Source organism: Abrus precatorius, unplaced genomic scaffold (assembly GCF_003935025.1).
Source record: "Abrus precatorius isolate BTA unplaced genomic scaffold, Abrus_2018 Scaffold10, whole genome shotgun sequence".
NCBI classification, from domain to species: Eukaryota; Viridiplantae; Streptophyta; class Magnoliopsida; order Fabales; family Fabaceae; genus Abrus; species Abrus precatorius.
In genome coordinates, this window is record NW_020874292.1 from 4,268,790 (window position 1) to 4,288,886 (window position 20,097).

A 20,097-nucleotide genomic window follows, 5' to 3' on the forward strand; every position below is an offset into this window, starting at 1 on the left:
CAACTTATTATAATGTATTATATTTTTAAAATATTACTAAATATTACCCATAAAATAATGAGTTTTATTAACCTATTTGAACTTTATAAAATGATGAATACATCAATCACCTACGTAACAAAAAAATTGTCTAACTTTTACAAATTTACATATTTATAATATATTCTCAAGTTCAAATAAAACTAAGATTAAATTACAATTTTAAATATTTTAATTTATTCATTTATAACAAAATAAATTTTTTATCATAATAATAAAAAGATCATATGTTATTTTTTTTTTCTTTCAATACATGGAGTTTTATTTTTGTGAAATAATGATAATACTTTTATATACTATTGTTTTTATAATATATTGTTTTTATTCTTGTATGTTATTATTTCTTACTTATTACTTTTTATATAAAAACAATAGTTTTAGATGCCACTTAGTATCAATGCATGTATTTAAATAAAATGATTATTTTGTTATGAATTACCATAATTTATTTATTTATATTAAAAATACTAAAGTTCTTGAAATAATATTAAATTTATTATAATGATTAATTGTGAGATTTATTTTTAATAATAAATAAAGACAATAGTGTTTTTTTATATTTTAAAGTAATAAATAATTTGAAATAAATATAAAATAACAAGAACTATGATTAATAAATATCATCTATAAAATAGTTTTGTTAATCTTCTGGCTGAATTTAAACATCCATAAATATATATATTTTTTATAAAAAATATACATATATATTATATTAAAGTTATAAAATGATAATAAATATTTTTTTTTTATTATACATATAACTATTTAAACTTAACCTTAAAGTGTTAAAGTTAACAAAACTCTAAGATAATATATATAATTATTTAATTTATCTAAATTTTAACGTGTTCATCAACTTATTAATAGTTAATTATTATTATCACAAGTGTGAAAGGCTATTAAACTATCAACTTATTAATAGTTAATTATTATGATTAATGATTTCTATCATAATTTCTTATTTATCTATATTGCTAATACCATTTTTTACTAGTATACAACAAGAACAAAGTTCCAGAGGCAGAATTGCCGAAAACAATGTTAGTAGGCACTGGTAGACTAATACCAGTCAACCCGTAATATTTGTACATTATATCCAAAACTGCAAATTTCAGAATATAAGTTCCTGGTAAATCTATATCAAACTGGGAAAACCACCATCCCCTCTAACTGGTGTCAAATTTTTACTTGAGAGAGCCCTATCCCACATCAGTAATTAAACATTAGGTATATATGCCCCCTACTTATATGTACATAAAGCAGTAAAATCGAATTGACTATGTTAAATGGAACATGTGGTTCAGCATGGAGACTATGAATTTGCTGAGTGTAGGTGGCTGACAACATTCTCTTGTGTAAAAGTATTCTTCTCTGTCTGCATAGATGACTGATGATGCTCACTTTCATATCCAGTTTGTTGATCACTTGAGACCCCACCTTGTATGGCTCCAGACCTGCGCATCAGTGGCGTCGACGAAATTCACTTCATATAGGCAAAATGCGTTAAGCACATAGCTATGAATGCTTGTTCAACGAGGAAGCCTTATCTTCCACTAGGTGAGGTTTGCTATATGGATCATTTAACGTTACTGAACTCAGTCAAAAACTAAGCACATGGCTATGAATGCTTTTTCAGCAAACAATTATAAAATTTGTAATGGAGCAATGCTTTCTCCTCTGGAATCTTAAACATGGTAGCTTTTAGGTTAATGAATCATCTACTTGTTCAAGTTAAGAAAATTAATAAAATACCTATGCAAAGGTAGCTTTGTATTAAATGTTTAGAATAAAGTTGAAGAATACCCTTGAGATGAATATGTGGCAGACACAGCTTCTTGTGGAATGTATGGATAATATGATGACGAGGAAGCGTGCGATTGCATCATGACATTGGCATGGCCCACATTCACTGTAGAGGAATTGAAATCAGGTTGTGGATTTTGGGCATTCTGGTGCGTGTGTTGATGATCTGGCAATACTTGAGCATAAACACTACGCGTATTCACTGTGGTGGTAGAGAAAGTGTCAAGTTGCGAGCTTGGGATATTCTGGTGTGTATAATGGGGATACCATGACCAATGGGTATGACTGTTGCTTGCATTTGCCACTTGGGAATGAAAATCAGGCAGTGAGTTTAGGATACTCTGATATGGATATTGAGGAACCTGCACTAATTGAGCATGATTATCGCCCACAGTTGATGGGTTTGGGATACTCTGATATGGATATTGAGGAACTTGCACTGATTGAGCATGACTACTGCCCATGGTCATTGATGATGACTGAAATTCAGGTGGCGAATTTAGGATAGTGTGATGTGCATGTTGAGAATCTTGCAATGATTGAGCTTGACAACTATTCACCAGGGAAGAATGAAATTCAGGTTGTGGATTGATAGCCTGATGTGAATATTGAGGTGCATAAAGCTGATAACTTGAAGCTTGGGATGGCACAGACTGTGCTGCAGCTGAATTAGGCATAACATCATTAACAGGATAGGCAGGACCAGTAGATGCCTCGAGTTTATTTACATGTTCATAGTTCAACAACCTTGGAGCTTGATTAGGTGATATCCTAGACAAAAATATGCCATCAGAAAGGGGTGGCCTTGATATCTGATCAAAAACATAATTCACGGGTTTCTCCCAAACAGGATGTGTAGGTGTTGTTGGCAATACATGTAATGGGCGAAACAATTCTATTAGACTTCTTACCTACAACAGAGCAATAAATTTCAACTAAAAAGACATATTAGTCCATACAAAACTAACTTCTACACAAAAAGGAAAAAAAAAAGACTGAAATAATTGTAATTAAAATCAATTTACCATAGAACAAAAAGAAGTTTACTTGTCTAATATTGAGTTCAGGATTAAATTTGTTGGAGCCTTTCAGGTAATTATCTTGAATGGCATGTTTAAAGCAATTCTCTGGCAAGGGTAAACAGTCTTTGTTTTTGAATTTCACCTGAACAAAATTGAAAAATGAAAGCAGGTAAATGGGAAAAGAAAAATAAAACAAGACGAGGTGCATTTGATGTCACCAAGTAATTGTGTACAGTGTTATTAGAGAGGCACATACTGGTCACATGCTAAAAAACAAAGCTAGCTAACTGACTAATGAAGTTAATAAACAAACATTGACCAAAACAAGGTAAAAATAGGAAATGAATATAAACAACCAGCCAAGCACACAAAGTTACAATGAAGAACAATAATGACAACAACTTCGAAACAATTGACATTAATGTTCACTAGTTTACTCCTTAAAAAACTATATCAAAGTCAATAGTGATAAATATGATTTCCAAATGCATCAGAAAAACCTGCCAGAACCCAGAACCAATTATAATTTTACATATATATCCACCCCCACAAGCAAATTAAGAAATTAACACCCAAAAGGCATACTATATGTCTTAAAGCACAAACAGATCAACCAGCTAATTTAATAACCAGCCAAATGACTAAGTTTGAGAAAAGAGCAATTTTGTCATACTCAGGCAATAGTAAAACGGTAGAAATTACCAGTCATGGTAGAGAATGGCATTTATTTAGCTTAGCGTGTCATCAATGATACCTGAGCAGGGAATTTCTGACCAAAAGCTAAAGGTTCTATCTTTAGCTTCCCAGTTGAGGTAGCAACATATATGCCATAGAGAAGCTTCACATCAGTGTCAAACAGAAAAAGGTATGTGCCAGGATTGATCTTCTCTACAACTTCCTTTCTCCCAGAAGGAAGCCCAAAAACTCGACACCGATAGCACTCTGGTTTTGTAATTCTATTACACATGAAAATAAATCCAGAAAGCTTTTCCTCCATGTTCATGCCCAAGACTTCAGCTTCCATTCAATCACTGCACAAGTTAGCAACAGAAACAGATTATTCAAATCACTAAACAATGCCCAGTAAAAATAAAAGAGATGAAAACAATGGGAAAGGGAAACAAGAGGAAAAAGAATGTGTAGTAGCCACAATGAAACTTGTTTTTATCTCTCTCTCTCTCTCCCAGTAGTAAGATGGGAAGAAACTATGGGAGGAGTTGATCCCAAACCCTCATGCATTTTCAAAATCAACAACCATTTAATCAAAATTCAAAGCTTTCAAATATATCTAGAATGCAGTAAAACGTAGATGTCTAGGGCATGATCAAGAACGCAATTAATTCAAACAAGTTATGACTATAGAGAATGGAAAAAAGAGAAAGAGATAGAGATTGATTAATTACATAGAGCAGTTGAGCGCAGAATAGTAAGCAACTTGTGCTGGCTCGAGCTCTTGATCTTCCTGAGAAAAAAATAAAATAAAATATATATTTTTTGTTTTGTTAAACGACGAAAAAGTTTAATAGTAAAAATTTATTAAAAAGATATGTATTTATTATATTTTTATAATATTAATATAATAATTATGTATCTTTTATAAAAAAAAATATATTTATAAATACTTAAATTAAATTCTAAAAGTTGAAGTTAACAAAAAAATTTTTTAAGTGTATGTCTGAATGTAATTATAATCAATCAAATCATTTTTTAAAAAATATATATATAATTATCAAAATATTTGAGAATAAGTATATAATTTTGATTTTTTTTAAGATTAATTAAAAAAAAAACTTAAAAAGAACATATGACAAATATATTTTCTAATTAGAAACATTTTTCAGGCATAGTATAAATTTAATTTTTTTAAAATAAGTATCACCTTAATAAGTATTTATATTTATTTTAAAAATTTAAATTAATGATTAAGTGTGAATGATGTTACATGATATAATTCTAAATAGTATTAGCAATGTGATTGTTAATGCTAGTCAAAATTACGTTTATATGACATGTCTCTTTTTTTTAATTTTTTTCATTTGTTATTTCTCTTTTTTCATTCCAGTAAGAAAAAATTAAAAAAATAAAAAATGAAAAGTCTATGTCCAAAATAAGATTTTTGTTATCAAAGAATATTATCAATAATAGAGTATTTGAGTGAAAGAGGAATATATTTTTATTTTTGGCAAAAGAAATGAGAAAAGAAAGAAAAAAAGAGTAGCAATGTAATATTTTAAGAATTTGTTAGGTTGTGCAATCCTAACAAATTATGCTTATTATATTAATCACGATATTGTGCCACGTGACATCCTCTATCTTAACCATTAATTTAATTTTTTAAAAATAAATATCGACACTTATTGAGACAATACTCATTTTAAAAAAAATAAAAAATAGAGTATCATTTTGTTACCGTGTCATGTGTCAAAAATAATTTTAGATAGAAAATATGTTTTTCAAACATCATTAAGTACTTTTAAAAAAAATAAACTCTAAATAGGCAAAAAAAAAAAATCTTAATTTTAACTTGTAATAACTCACCTTGATTTTATTTAAAAAATATATACATCATATAAATTCTGGAGTTATTGTTTGCTTGTTCTACAAATGGAGAAAAATGATTTGAAGAATTTTGAGAAATAAAAATTTTTTGTTTGCTTTTTTCTTTTCACCTTGTTTTCATCTATATAAAAAATAATCATTTTTGTTTCTTTGATTCTAATCTGTGATTGTTTGTAAGCAAATGTACCTATCAAAAAGTAATAAAAGATTTTTAAATTAAGATTTTTCAAGTTATTGTTCTACAGAGATTATTTAAAAGTATCAAGAATAACTTAATTTGATTGTTTAAATATAATGAGATTGTAACAGATAAAAAATAGAACTTAATTTTAACAATAAATTAAAAGAACAATAATATAATGTATGATAGAGATCAGATGAGATAAGTTTAGGACTTATGAGTTCACCTACTACATTTCTTTGTGCTCTAATTAATCATAAACAAAACTCACGATCATCTACCTCCGTATATAACTTATAAATACTAATTATTAAATAAAATCATTATTTAGAATATTATCAAATAAATTTTCAAAGGAATTAGTTGATTTTTTAATATGCTAAATTATGTTATAATTACATATATATATATATATATATATATATATTATTTCATATTGATTTAAATTTTTAAATAATTATTATTTATTATTTTGATTTTTTAATAGAATAAAATACTTAATATTAATAATTACAGTATTTATTTTTTTAAAATTATAAACTTTATTAAATTTAAAATAATCATACAACATAATAATAATAATAATAATAATAATTTGTTTAAAATTTTATTTTAATTTAATACTACTAATGTAGTAGACAGAAAAATTATTAGTTGCGTATACATTCAATAACAATAAAAAAAAATTGATGTACTTATATAAATTAACAAATCTTAGTAAAACTCTAGATCCAATGACTAGAGACAAATTTATTTTAAAATTTAAAATTATTTATATAAGTGTGCATTTTATTAGAATGATCTTTTTTTTTTATGCATTTCCATATTATTTTGTAATGCGCATGATTGATATCCAAATATTTGTCAACCACTCATTATTAGTTCTATTAACACCCAATGATTATGCAATATCAATATTATTTTCTCTGAACAAACACCCTTAATGATCATGCAAGGTAATTGGTCGAAAAAGTACGAAGATTCTATGAGTTTGTTAATTCAATAACGGCTGAAAGGAAAAAATTAAGTGTGATTAATCTCACTTCTTTATCTCGTTTTATCTTATAGTTCCGTTAATTACACGTGGTATGATCGCCTATAATGCAACTAACTATAGAGTGTTAAGAGTGATCAAATCTTAACATACACAATATAATCCAATAGAATAAAAACTAAATATTAAAGAAAAACGAATACCAATATTAAAGTAAAAATCACACAAAGTTTGCAGTAGGATCCGTCATAACCCTAACTATAGGTTTAGTTATTCATAACAAAATAAACTACGAAAAACATGATAAAGAAACTCATAACTACAAAGAAAAACTTAAACAAAAGAAACTCAGAAAGGTAAAAGATGAGTCATAGCTCAATTATTTGTTTAGACTCTAAAAGGAAGCTCGTCATTCTTGCCAATGGTCTCCAATGACTCTCAAAGATGAGTTTGGTTAGAACTAAGAAGAGAAAGGTGTGTAGAGAAGTCAAAGTATGTCAAGTGTGGAGCATAAAGCCTTTTTATATAGGCTTGGCCAATGTCCTAATGGTGTCAAAAAAAAATAAGGAAAAGGAATATGCAATAGTAGTTGAAGGTCATCATAATAGTTGGGATATGCGTTAGCATTAGATACTATCTTATTTTATGTCTTGACCCAAAATCAAAATGCATCCTAGCAGTCAATAAGTGAATTTAGTTGGAACAATTATCAACTACTCAAATTAACTTATCTTATTTTGTCGTTAACATATCTGATACTTCAAACAAAGTACAAAACATTTTTCAGTGAAAAATAGGAGGAAACTCATCAACAAAGTTTCTTTGTCAACCTCATAAACTCCAAAATTAGAAGTGAGTTATAACTCCACTACTATCATCTATAGTGATATTTCCTTACTTTTCATCATTATTAAATGCTTGGATCTCAATCCTTGCAATGTAAATTTAGTTTCTCTATTTCATCTCCCTTTTGCTCACTCTATTTTCTATTATTTATTTATTTATTATTATTTAGGTACTACCTTAGCATAACAAAATGACTTGCACTGAGAAAATAAAACACTAGGAAATGGACAGATTGATGGGTTTTAGATTCCGTTATGTTATTCAAAAACCACATATAACCTAATTAAAAATTTTGGGTTCCAATTATGCGTGCATGAGTTCAACTGCACATAATAAGTGTTACTTTTCTCTCCATTTCCTTCTCCCCTCTTCTCTGCCTTTATAAAGTTTATAATGCTCCTCCCTTGGATTAGGATTTCGTTAAATAGGGTATGTAACTCACCTACATGATAAATTATTTCTATTTCGTTCTCCCAGATGTAATTTATTCAGGCTGTTTTCCTACTAGTTAGTTGTTTGAGTTTTAACAATAATAATGCCCGAGTGGATTATTTGTTCCATTTTGTGTAGCATCATTCTTTTTGTGGTTTCTTTTTGGTTATTGCAGGGCAAGCAAATTCATTGGTTGATATGATTTAGTTAAATATAAAGGCCTAATTTCTACAGAAAAGACAAGATTTATTAAAACAAATAAATTATTTTAGGGTTGTTTGGATGTTGCAGTCCAAAAATATTTGTATATGATTAAGAAATATATTTCAATAAGTAAAAATCATTTTATATTCGGATGTTGAATTTGACAATAAGTTTTTTAAAAGAGGTACGAATAGCTTTTTAAGTACTGAAAAAGGTTTGATTATAAAAACACAAATAAAGCTTCTTTTACGGTTTTAGCCCCCTTTTTAAAAAATAAAAGCAGGACATAGCTCATACTTTCTTCTGCTTTAAATGACAATATCAGTAAAATACAACTTGCCAGCATCTGAGCATGCCTTTCCCAACCAAAATTTTCCTAATTTTTGGAACTATTTTCCAATTAAATTCCTCTCTTTGCAACCCCAAAATTCCACAAGTCATACATTGAAAAAATTTAATATTCTTTCCTCAGAAATCCCAAGATTAAATAGAAACCAATTACCCAGCACCAACAAAAGGGTGGAGAGCAGAGTTGGTCTCGGTCATTGGCAAGAGGTTCTAGTAAACCTTGTGCAATCCAATGTTTAGATCAGATGATATGGAAATGAGAAGAGGAACAGACTGAAGCCACATGGCTCTGAAGACACGTTTCTGATGCGCTCTTATGGACTGGGCAGGCTTGTGAGAATTATACCTAATATCAAATATGTGAATCACAGGATCTGCTGAACCGGATGTTATATATAGTCCATCAGGAGACCAAGCCTGATTTATGAGGGCGGATTGAGAGTCACTACTTTCTTGCTTCCATCCAAAAGCATGTAGTTCTGTCTGCCTTAACCGAATATCGAATAACCGAAGCTGCTTCTCATGGGTCCTAGTAGAATGAAAAGTAGATAAGCTACTATAAACTAACATCCAATAAAAGAATACCAAGGAATAGCAATAAAAAAATGCCGGTTGAGATGGAAACAAGATCAAAAGAGTATTATGATGTTCAAATCTTAAAGGCAGACCTCTTGTGCTGAATTCAATGTACAAGTTACCAATCAAAATTATTGTCAAGTAGCATATGACTTTAAAACATAAAAACATCATTCCAATCCAGAATTCAAATAACATGGACTTTCTAGCTATTAAAAAAACTGTTGAAGATCAGACACATCCTCACATTCAACTTTGAGAGGATTTATCGTTCTCTAGATTAAACTGTCTGAGAGATGCACCTGCTGAATTATGGGCCAGTTATCGCAATCTTTTATTTCTTCATCCTAACATTAGAAGCACATCAATATAACTAAGGTTGTGTTGGGTATCACAAGCTTATAGCTTAAAAAAATAAGCTAGCAGAACTGTTTGGTAACCACAAAATAGAATAAGCTTACAGCTTCTAAAAGCTAGCTTCTAAAATTTTGTTAAAGTAATATTTAGCTTATAGCAAATAGATACCAATAATTATATCTCATCTTTATTTACCTTTACCCTTTTAAACAAATTACATGTAGAAACAAATCTTAAATTTCTCTCTCTCCTCATTTAGTTCTAATATTATATTTATGTAATATTATCGTCCTTTTTAGTCATTTAATACATTCCACTAGTTTTACTAAACAACTCTAATTCAATCAGCTACTTGTAAAGCTATAAGCTTGCAATTAGTTTTACCAAACATAGCCTAAGTCTGTAAACCAAGGATGTGCACAACAAACCACAATAAGTTTCTTCACCATTGTGCTGTTGTATGCATAATATTTCCATGATTTTCAAAAAGATTTCATATTTCCAATTAAAAGATGTAAAAAGCCACAATATCATAGAATGATAGCTGTACACCACATCCAGCAGTACGGGAGTTCAGGTTGGGGAACCAAACCTCTATCCTTTTTTTTGTTCCTATTTCTCCAAAGTGCACTGACAACATAAGCAATGAGAATAATTTATTGAACCACAAGAGAGTAATAATGCAAGCAATTTCATCTGGGGTTCAAACTTTTGGACCAAATCTTATATTACTGTTTTTGAATGAACATAATTTTCACTGAAAACCAAACATTCAAGACAGATAAGAACATGAAATTTGAGGTATGTTATAAATTCTGCATAAGCGTGGTAGGAACACATTATTTTAACATTCTCTCAATTATTAGTTGAAATTTATTTAAAACAATAAAAGCACAAATAAGATTCATTAAATTGTGAGATAATTCTAAAAAATTTCAACCAATAATAAAAAGTGTGTTAGTGTCATTAATATTTCTTTTTGCATAAGAAAGCCAAGCTTATGAGAACTATAAAGAAACACCATTAGCAAAGTGAATTCCAAAGCAACTTGAATTTACCCTGTTTGAACCATGAATAAGTTGAAATCACATGGATTGGGAAGGACACTCATGCATTTACTATCAATCTGATGCTTGAAATCTGCTCTTCCTACACGAACATCATACCCAAATATTCTCCTGTCTGCACCAGCAGAGAGCACTATCTGCTTCTGCTGCATACCAGCAACTCCCATGACAGCAGAAGAATGAAGATTCCTGTGCAATGCTTTTGGCTTCCACTTATTCTCACCATCTTGCTCACTCCAAAGTATGACAGCATGGTCACTTCCGCCAGTTACAAAACATGTATTTTCCCAGGGCATAAAAACAATGCCATTGATAATTCCCTTAACGTGTGGCTTGTCCTCTAAGAATTTTACACGATCTCCCTATCAGTTACATACAAGTTTTGCATATATCATCAATAGCAATAAAAAATAAAAGAAACCAAACAGAAATATTTACTTTTATGCCAGGATATTTGTACCAAAAGTCTTACCCCTTGTCCTCTATTCAGATTTGTAACTGATACTTGAGAATCTCCACCATCAGCACTGTATACTGAAAATATGTTGTTTCCTTCTGGGTGCCAAGCTAAATCTTCTGGCCATCTCCTATGCTTTGCAGATACACAATCAGTAGTACTAAGTAGAGAGGCTCCTGATCTACAAAATTAAAGATGGGGAGATGTGAATTAGATAACATTGGTGAGTCAACTTTAAAATATTTTAGAATTCAGTTATGTTTTCTACCCCAATACATTGCATAAAGTCAAGCAGAAACTGCAACAGGTAGAGGAAATAGCCATCATATAGTCAATCTGAGAATAATAAATATCCATTTACTAGATTGAGGGTGAGTGTTGAGAACATATCCTCATTATTACTATTTATTGTATAGATTTAATTCACCATTTGCGTTTATTCATTGTAATTATTAATAGATATTCTATTTTTAAGTAGTAGGACTAGTTTTATATACAGTAGTTGTTATGTGGTTATACACAATAGAATATTATCTCAGTCTCAGAGATCAGTTTATAAGTTTATTCAGTGAGTGGAAATGTGGAAGACTGATGCAACTAATAGACCGTCAGTAGAAAGGGAACAAGACACCATTGGGGGTACAGACAAATTCATGCTTGTGCAAAAACCAGATAAGTATTAGACTGACTCCTCTTTTAGAATATTATATTTGGTTCAAATCTATTTTATAATTAACATCATCAAATATAAGAATAAAAGCACTCCAAAGTGCCACCAAATAGATAAATTAGGGCATACCCCTTAGACTGAATTTGCCACAAGTTGACCGCCCCATCCAAAGCACTGCACAAATTCCCAAAAGGCAGCATATGTTAGACTCTAAATAATATATCAATCTTGTATGACTAGAAACATATCTTACGTAAGAGAGAAGTTCAAATTGAGGATGACAAAAATGACACAAGTTAAATATCAATGCCATTATATTTACATAATTATATATCTGTCATGTAAATAAGAGCTCTTGAACCCCTAAAAAAACCACATCAGAAAAAAACAACAGACTTCCAAAAAATATGTATTATTATAATTAATAATAAGCAAACTTTTCTTGAAATGATAAATTTGGGTTATAAAAGAGTCCATGCATCTGCATAAATTTTGCTGGCAGACGTCATTCACAAAGTCAAATTTGGCATATGCTTTCCGAGCAATCACCTCCTTATATCACTTTAGTCTGATGAATGGATTTTTAGAAAAAGGTTCCAATAATCGTATATTTGAAAAAGATAGTAAGACACCAGATGTGTTGCTTTGGCAGTCATGCATATGTCATATCTTATTTGAATATAAGTTTAAAGACCAAAAGGTCACAAAGTTAAACCTCAGAACTTATAAGCCTTGCCCCTGGAGAATAAACTTTTTAAGTTGCTCCATTCACTAACACTATAAGCATAGTTAGTAATCCATCATATTGCAATTTAACAATTTAGATACCAGTAGAGTACTTTTGATCCCATACCTACTGTGGCCAAAAGATGAGAAAAGAACTGAGATAGGCGAAATGAAGAATATAAAAAGGCAAATTTTAATCATTGTCAACAAGTCCACTTTTAACAAATTGCTAAAAGGAAAATTATTTTAGAAATGAAATGATTCAATTACCTGGTCACAAAGAGTTGATCATTCACAGGACACAAAGCAATACTCCGCAATTTCCTCTTGTGTTGGCTTGAGATGTGATTGCTTGTTTGACAGTGTAACAAGCTTGGTGAAGAACTCTTACGTATTAAAGGAATCAATTCCTTGTGCTCTTTTTGATCTAAAAAGCATAGAAAAATATCATGAAGCTTAACTTTAAGCAAAAACAATCTTGAATTGAAAAAGACAGCAGTAAGCCAATAATATCGTTATGACATAAAACCTGGACAGAAGCACATTTCCTTTGATATGGTCAATGGATTAACCAAATCTACTTCATAAAAACAATAATAAAGGTCATCCTAGATATGATATATGAATATCTTACCATATTTTCTTTTTGTTCCTTTGTCCTTGATTTCAACTTTTTGCTGCTCAGAAGAAAGTCTATGACTATGAGACTTATCAGATTTCGCCCTAGAGCTACTACCAGTGATTGGAGAAGTATGGACCACTGGACTGGCTTCAGAACTGGAATTTATTGAAGCTTTTGCAGAAGACCTTTGCAACAGTACAGGTTGTGAAATTTTTGGATTCACTGAAGGAATAAGAAGTTCTGGTTTAGATTGATTCTGGTTTTTGTAAGAACCTTCATTTCTATCAATGGGACTGTTTGATCTGCACTCTGTCTTCACAATTTTAATCCCATCATTTAAGCTACTTTTACCCAACACTGCATTACTTTGACCTCGAAGGCGAGCCAATTTGGATTCAGAATCTTGCAACCTTTTCTCTGCTTCCTCAAGCTTCACACATTATACAATAACTAAATCAGCTTACAATTCTCCATTTAAAGAGCCAAAACAAAAGCATAGGTAGAGATGTTATGTTTGACAAATACAATGAAATTAAAATATAAAATGGATACTAAAACACCAGCAACTTGCTACCATTCCATGCATAAAGAAATTCATTAAGATTCATAAAATAGGTTCCAATGGGGATTACAGCGACAAAGAAACCAAACTAAACATAATGGAAAACAAATGTGACTACTAATAATATCCTCAATACTATATGAGTGCTGATAAAGCAAATACCAATTTCTTTAGTAATGACCATCAAAGAAAATTTAGAATTAAGTTGTGACAAAATTATAACGAACCACATACCAAAGTAGATATTATGAAAAAAATTATAAGTTGTGGGAAGGGGTTCAGTTATTGGTTCATATTGAGAGGCCTAAAGTGTGGAGGGTGTATATGAGAAAAAAAGAGAGCAAGGGGGCAAAAAAGGGAATTCAATTCATTAGTTAGTTAGAAGGGACATTATGAGAGTGAGAGGCGGGGGTGTGGAGGCACTAAGGAAAAAGTGAGTTGTTGCATTCTGTTAAAGGGAGCAAAATTCCAGTATCTATTGGGATTTCTGTAGGAGGCTCTGGTTAGAGTGTAAGCTCATGGACCTCATGGGAGTGACAAGTTCTGATCAGTCAGTGCATAAAACTATGCGATTGAAAGGGATACCCATTTTGGTGTTGGTTGATAGTGGGGTGAGTCACAACTTTGTGGCACAAGAAGTGGTATATTCACTGAAGTTTCCATAGACCCTACAAAATGATTTGGGGTGAGGTGGATGGTCACAGGGTCTACACTAAGGGAAAATGCTCTAATCTACCCGTGGTTCAAAGATACAAATGTGCTTGTGGATGCTTATGTTCTAGACTTAGGAGGTGGACATGATCTTGGAGGTAGCATGGTTGGAAACACTAGGTAAAGTGAAATGGATTGGGGGAATATGATTATGTCCTTTAAGACAGGAAACTAGATTGTGGAATTGCAAGGTGTTGCTGTGCTAGGTTCAAGGTGCACTTATGGTGGCAATCCCAACCTTAAAGACTCTTTCCTGGGTGCTTTGGAACACTTGAAAAGGATGTAAGGAATTTTACTGTGGAACTTAAAAGAGGGGCTTAGTGGAAAACAACAGGGAGTGCTGAATTCGCTTACAACAGTTGGAGTTAGAGAGAGTGTTGCAAGAGTATCCAGAAGTTTTTGACGAACTGTCTAGGCTCCCTCCTTCTCAAGGAATAGCTCACTCATTCAATCTAAAGGAAGGCATAGAACCAATACATTTTAGGCTATATTGCTATACACATCATCAAAAAAATGAAATTGAGCATCAAGTTATCAAAATGTTACAGCAAGATATAATTCGCCATAGTTTTAGCCCTTTTTTTAGTCTAGTAATTCTTGATTAAGAAAAAAAACGCTACATGGAGGATGTGTGTAGACTATAGGGCTCTTAATAAGGCAACAGTACAAGACAAATTTCCTATTCCAATTGTTGATGAGTTGATTGATAAATTACATAGTGCAAGCTTCTTTGCAAAGCTGGATTTAAAATTTGAGTATCATCAGATAAGGATAAGGGAGGAAGATTTGTCCAGGACAGCATCTAGAACCCATGGTCACTACAAATACCTTGTAATGCCCTTTGGGTTAATGAATGCCCCAACTACTTTCCAAGCAACAATGAACCAAATGTTCAAGTCATTTTTACACAGATTCGTGCTTGTATTTTTTTATGATATATTAGTGTATAGTAGGATCAAAAGATTCATTTGTAGCACCTATCTAGTGTCCTCCAGGTGCTCAAAGAAAATCATTTATTGCAAATAAGAAAAAATTTAGCGTTGTGAGAACTGAGAACTCAAGTAGAGTATTTGGGTTACATTTTGTCAAATGAGGGTGTGTCTGTGGATCCAACTAAGGTGTAGAGTGTTCTGAAGTGGCCTGAGCCTAGAAATGTGAGGAATGTTAAGAGGATTCTTGGGATTGACAGGTTTATCGGAAGTTCATCCAAGGGTATGGACAGTTAGCAAAACATTAACAGAATTGATAAAGAAAATGAGCTTTTAATTGGAGATCAGCAGCTCAACAAGCATTTGAAATCCTAAAAAAGGCAAGTACAACTTCTCGCAGCCCTTTGCCTTGGAATGTGATGCATCAAGCCCAGGTTTGGGCATTGTCTTAATGCAAAATGGTAAACCCTTAGCTTATTTTAGCAAATCACTTTCTACAAATCACCTCTCAAAATCTATTTATGAGAAAGAGCTCATGGCAGTAGCTCTATCAGTTTTGCCTTGGCTTCGTTACTTAATGGGGAGGAAGTTTATTGTATATTCATATCAGAAAAATCTTAAGAACTTACTATAGCAACGAGTGACTTATGCTGATCAGCAAAATTGGTTGGCCAAATTACTTGGCTTCCAATTTGAGGTAATATATCAACCAAAGCCTGAAAATAAAGCTATCGACACACTTTCTCGTTTGCCAATGGAAGGTGAATTGGCTAGTTTAGTCTATTTTCCGATTTGGCAAAAAAGCACAGAGCTTAAAGAAGAGGTGGATATGGACCCTGACCTACAACGCACCATTTTTTATCTCGCCAAGGATGTTAATAGTCAGGACATTCCAGTTATCACTGAATGTATCGCAAGTTAGCTAGCAATCTTTACTTGTTGGGAATGAGGAAATTTCTCATGGAGTTTATAAGATCTTGTGATGAGTGCCAGAAAGTGATGTATGTTGCTACCCTTCCAAGTGGATTATTGCATCCCTTATCAATTCTAAATCAAGTTTGAGAAGAGATATCAATGGATTTCATTGCAAGGCTTCCTCAATCTAAAGGTAATGATGTCATTTTGGTGATCGTTGATGGCTCTCTAAGTATGCCCACTTTATCTTAAGCATCCTTATTTGGCGCAAATTATTGCAGCATTTCCTGTGAAAGAAAGTGTTACATTTCATGGGTTTCCTTTGTCCATTCTCAGTGATAGTGATCCTATTTTTGTTAGTGTGTTTTGGCAGGGAGCTTTTCAATTTGTAAGCTACATCTCTCACAATGAGTACAGTTTATCACCCTGAATCTGATGGTCAAACAAAAGTGATCAATCAGTGTTAAAAATCTTATTTGCACTGCTTCGCTTCTAAACAACCTTGGAATTAGTCTTTGTGACTGCCTTGGGAAGAACTGTGATATAAATATATAATACCACAATCCATGTATCTACTGGTTTCACTTCTTTCATGGTGGTGTATAGGCATAAGCCTCCATCAGTGGTGAGGTACTTGGATGGGGAAACTAAAGTAGAGGTTGTGGCAAGAGATCTTAAAGATAAAGATAAGGCCCTAAAGCAATTGAAATTTAATCTCAATAAAGCACAAGAACAAATGAAATGTTATGAAGACAAGCACCAGAAAGATGTAACTTTTGCTATCGGTAATTGGGTTTTCCTTAAAACTGCATCCACATAAGCAGTCTTCTGTGTGCCAATGGATCTATCCAAAATTGTCCCCACGATATTTTGGCCCTTTTCAAATCTTGGAAAAAATTGGTGGAGTGAAATACAAGCTTTGATCACCTCCAACCTATAGAGTTCATCCGGTATTCCATGTATCACTGCTCAAAAAAGTTGGCAAGTATTTAGCTACTCCTGATTTGCCAAAAGATATGACAGCAGATAATGTCACAGAACCAAAGAAAGTTTAGGCAATTCGAGACAAACTAGAGGTGGGTAACATGTTCAAGGAGTATCTAATTCAATGGAAGGGACTTGCAACTAAAGACTCTACTTGGGAGTAAGAATTTATTAAGAGGAATCAATTTTCTCATTTTAGCCTTAAGGTCAAAGCTACTGTTTCAGCAAGAGGTATTGTTAGGGCTGTTGGTCCAAATGACAAGTAAAGGGAAAGGGAATCAGTTATTGGATCCTATTGAGAGGCCCAAAGTGTGGAAGGTGTATGTGAGAAAGAAAAAGACAAGGGCAAAAAAGGGAATTCAATGCATGAGTTAGTTTGATGGGGCATTATGAGAGTGAGAGGCGGGGGTGTGGAGGCACTAGGGAATAAGTGGTTGCATTCTGTTAGAGGGAGCAGAATTCCAGTATCTGTTGGGATTTTTGTAGGAGACATAGACTCTGGTTATGTGTGTTAATCTTTTCTTATAGGTATGCAATAATACTTGCATTTCGGTTTCCATTAGAGATTAATAAAACTAAACATATATAGACTTAAAATAAACTTAATGTGAGTATATAGTAGAGAAAAGTGCTAACTTTAGATATGGCAAAGATACAAAACCTTTTGGCTTTTCTCCCCATTTAAATGTTAAAACTCAACTTGTCCTCTGGAATTTGAAAACTAGAATTTGATATCTAGTCCAAGACCATATCAAATTATTTGATTTTACTTCAAATAGGTCAACATTAGCCACAAACAACAATGTTTCATAGTGGAAGGAACAAAACAATTCAAACATGAACTAACACTAATTTCTGGTTTGAACACTTAGTAGTCATAACACACAACAAATAATAATAAAAACTAAACCTAAAAGCATACTATTAGAAGGCTCACGCAAGTAATATGATTAACACAAATTGAGGAAATGACAAAATAGAAAAGCAAAAAATGACATGGAAGATTGGAACTGTAGAAATCAAAAGGTTAAGAATGAACCTGAGTTTTGTAATAAGCAATGCGGTGACGGAAGTTTTTTACTTCGTGGGTACGATGTTCGATCAAAGCCACCAATGCCTCTTCCTGTTCCTCCTTGCTCGTAGTGCTTCCATTCTCATTCTGCTCCATTAAAACATCACCTCCTGTTTTCAGATTCTTCAAGAATTGAAAATTACCAATTAGGTTGTATGTGTTCTCTTGGCTTCCTCTCACACCTTGTTTGATTTGGTTCAGTTCGTTGTTGTTGGAGCTTTAGGAAGGAGAGAGTTATGTGTTTTTGTGTGTGAGACACATGAAGTGGTAGGGATGTGTGTTTTAAGGGTGTTCGTGATGCAGTTTGGTTCAGTTTTGAAGCCAAAGATCATCCAAACCAATCATAAAAAGTACATGCAGTTTCGTTTGGATCAGTCTAATATCAAAACCAATCCAAACCAAATCATTTAAATACAGTTTGGATTGGATCGGTTAAATCTGTTTTCAATTTTCATACACCTGTTGTCACAATTCATATAAAAAATACACACAAAGTGCAGAAACATATCAAATTCTCACAACAAATTAGATCTCCAAATTGTTATGGAAATACATAATTTATACTGAAATGCATAAACATAAACATGTTCACTTTGACACTTGTTTATTTTTTTATAACTAATTCTTACGAATAGGTATTCAAAACTAACTGTTCACACACAACACATACAAATACAACAAAGATGAATACACTAATTAGCATCCTTGAAAGTTCACTAATTAAACAAATTGACAGTCAATCTAATCTGTGTTTGGTGAAACTCCATTATAGGAACTTTTAAAACCTCAGAAACAGGTTGGTTTAATAACTATTAGTAATTAAACCCAATCCAAATCCAGCTCCACTTTTTCTGTCAGAAAAAAATTAAACTATAAATTTTGCAGGATACTTCTACACCACAACTCTTTATGTACATAGGATATTGATTTTCTTAAATAAATAATGTATTTTGAGTAGGCCTTCTTTTTCACGGGGCCTTCTTTTTCACGGGAGATAGTAAATAATACAGGCAGTAAGATTTGAAGCAATTGATTCCGAAATTTAGAATTAATTGCAATAGGAGTATACAGAGTTGATAGTATCTATGGTCAATAAGAAGCTTAAGCAACAATGCAGCAGGACACGAAAACATGAGAGAATGTGGGGACTAAAGTACCTGAAAAGGTCCCTAAGCACTGAGCTCGATTGTCTTTGTCGATGGCCTATATAGACAGATCTGAGATGCAGGGGGAATCAGGGATACCGGAGAAAGTGAAGTGAGGGAGAGCGGAGATGATGATGATGATGAGGGAGAGGAACGGGAAAGGCTGTGCACAAAGGGAAGGGAGTGAGCCTAGGGTTTCCCTATTCATCATTAAGGGTATAACAGAAATTTTCAAAAAAAATAAAGTTTTCTATACCGGTTCGGTTTGGTTTTCATTGAAGTTCGTTCGGCTCAGTTTTCTCAGCTGGACCGGAAACTGAACCGAACTGAAGAGATAAGAAAGATATTTTCAATTTTTTGTTCTTTTAAGTTCTCGGCTTTTTTGGTTCTGTTATACTATTAAAAACGGATTGGTTCAGTTCAACACTCCTAGTGTGTATTTAATGTTAGCTTTTTTTTTTTTTTCTGTTTGATAAATTAATATTTTCTTTTTCTTTTTAGATGATTTTACAAATTATTATTGATATAAATTGTACGATGAAAATTTGACGTCTCAAATTCTTAATTTTAAAACAAAATCATTTTATTTTAAATAATTTTTAATGCATATTTAAAAGCATATATTAAGAAGTTAAAAATAAAAATATTTATTATTTTAAAATTATAAAAACATTCAAATACATAATTTTTATGTTAATTTATGATATTTTAAAAAATTTAATGTGCACACATTAAAAAAATATTTTAAAAAAATATTGAAGATAAATTAAAAGAGACAAAATCATAAATATTATGAAACATATTACACAAATAAATTATTAAAATTAAGATATATTATTTGTATTGATGTAATATATTAAAATTTAAAGATTAATT

General features: G+C 31.7%; 2 protein-coding genes across 6 annotated transcripts; both read right to left on the bottom strand.

Moving 5' to 3' along the window:
* Positions 1-1,217: 1,217 nt before the first annotated feature.
* Positions 1,218-3,865, bottom strand: LOC113865779. Of its 2 annotated transcripts, none has more exons than XM_027500534.1 (4): positions 3,619-3,865; positions 2,890-3,006; positions 1,843-2,753; positions 1,218-1,522 (listed from the first exon to the last, which is right to left on the bottom strand). In XM_027500534.1, the coding sequence occupies exons 1-4, from the start codon at positions 3,859-3,861 to the stop codon at positions 1,501-1,503; spliced, it is 1,293 nt and encodes a 430-aa protein (XP_027356335.1). In that variant the 5' UTR covers positions 3,862-3,865; the 3' UTR covers positions 1,218-1,500. The 2 variants fall into 2 exon arrangements, with proteins under 2 accessions (XP_027356335.1, XP_027356327.1); XM_027500526.1 differs by lacking the exon at positions 1,218-1,522 and adding an exon at positions 1,659-1,723.
* Positions 3,866-8,302: 4,437 nt separating this feature from the next.
* On the bottom strand, positions 8,303-19,433 carry LOC113865752. Of its 4 annotated transcripts, none has more exons than XM_027500508.1 (8): positions 19,234-19,433; positions 18,044-18,199; positions 12,916-13,333; positions 12,552-12,708; positions 11,685-11,729; positions 10,901-11,066; positions 10,420-10,790; positions 8,303-8,957 (listed from the first exon to the last, which is right to left on the bottom strand). In XM_027500508.1, the coding sequence occupies exons 2-8, from the start codon at positions 18,170-18,172 to the stop codon at positions 8,639-8,641; spliced, it is 1,605 nt and encodes a 534-aa protein (XP_027356309.1). In that variant the 5' UTR covers positions 18,173-18,199; positions 19,234-19,433; the 3' UTR covers positions 8,303-8,638. The 4 variants fall into 4 exon arrangements, with proteins under 4 accessions (XP_027356309.1, XP_027356315.1, XP_027356301.1 ...); XM_027500514.1 differs by having other exon boundaries at positions 18,044-18,186; positions 19,234-19,429; XM_027500500.1 differs by having other exon boundaries at positions 18,044-18,535; positions 19,234-19,386.
* Positions 19,434-20,097: the final 664 nt, after the last annotated feature.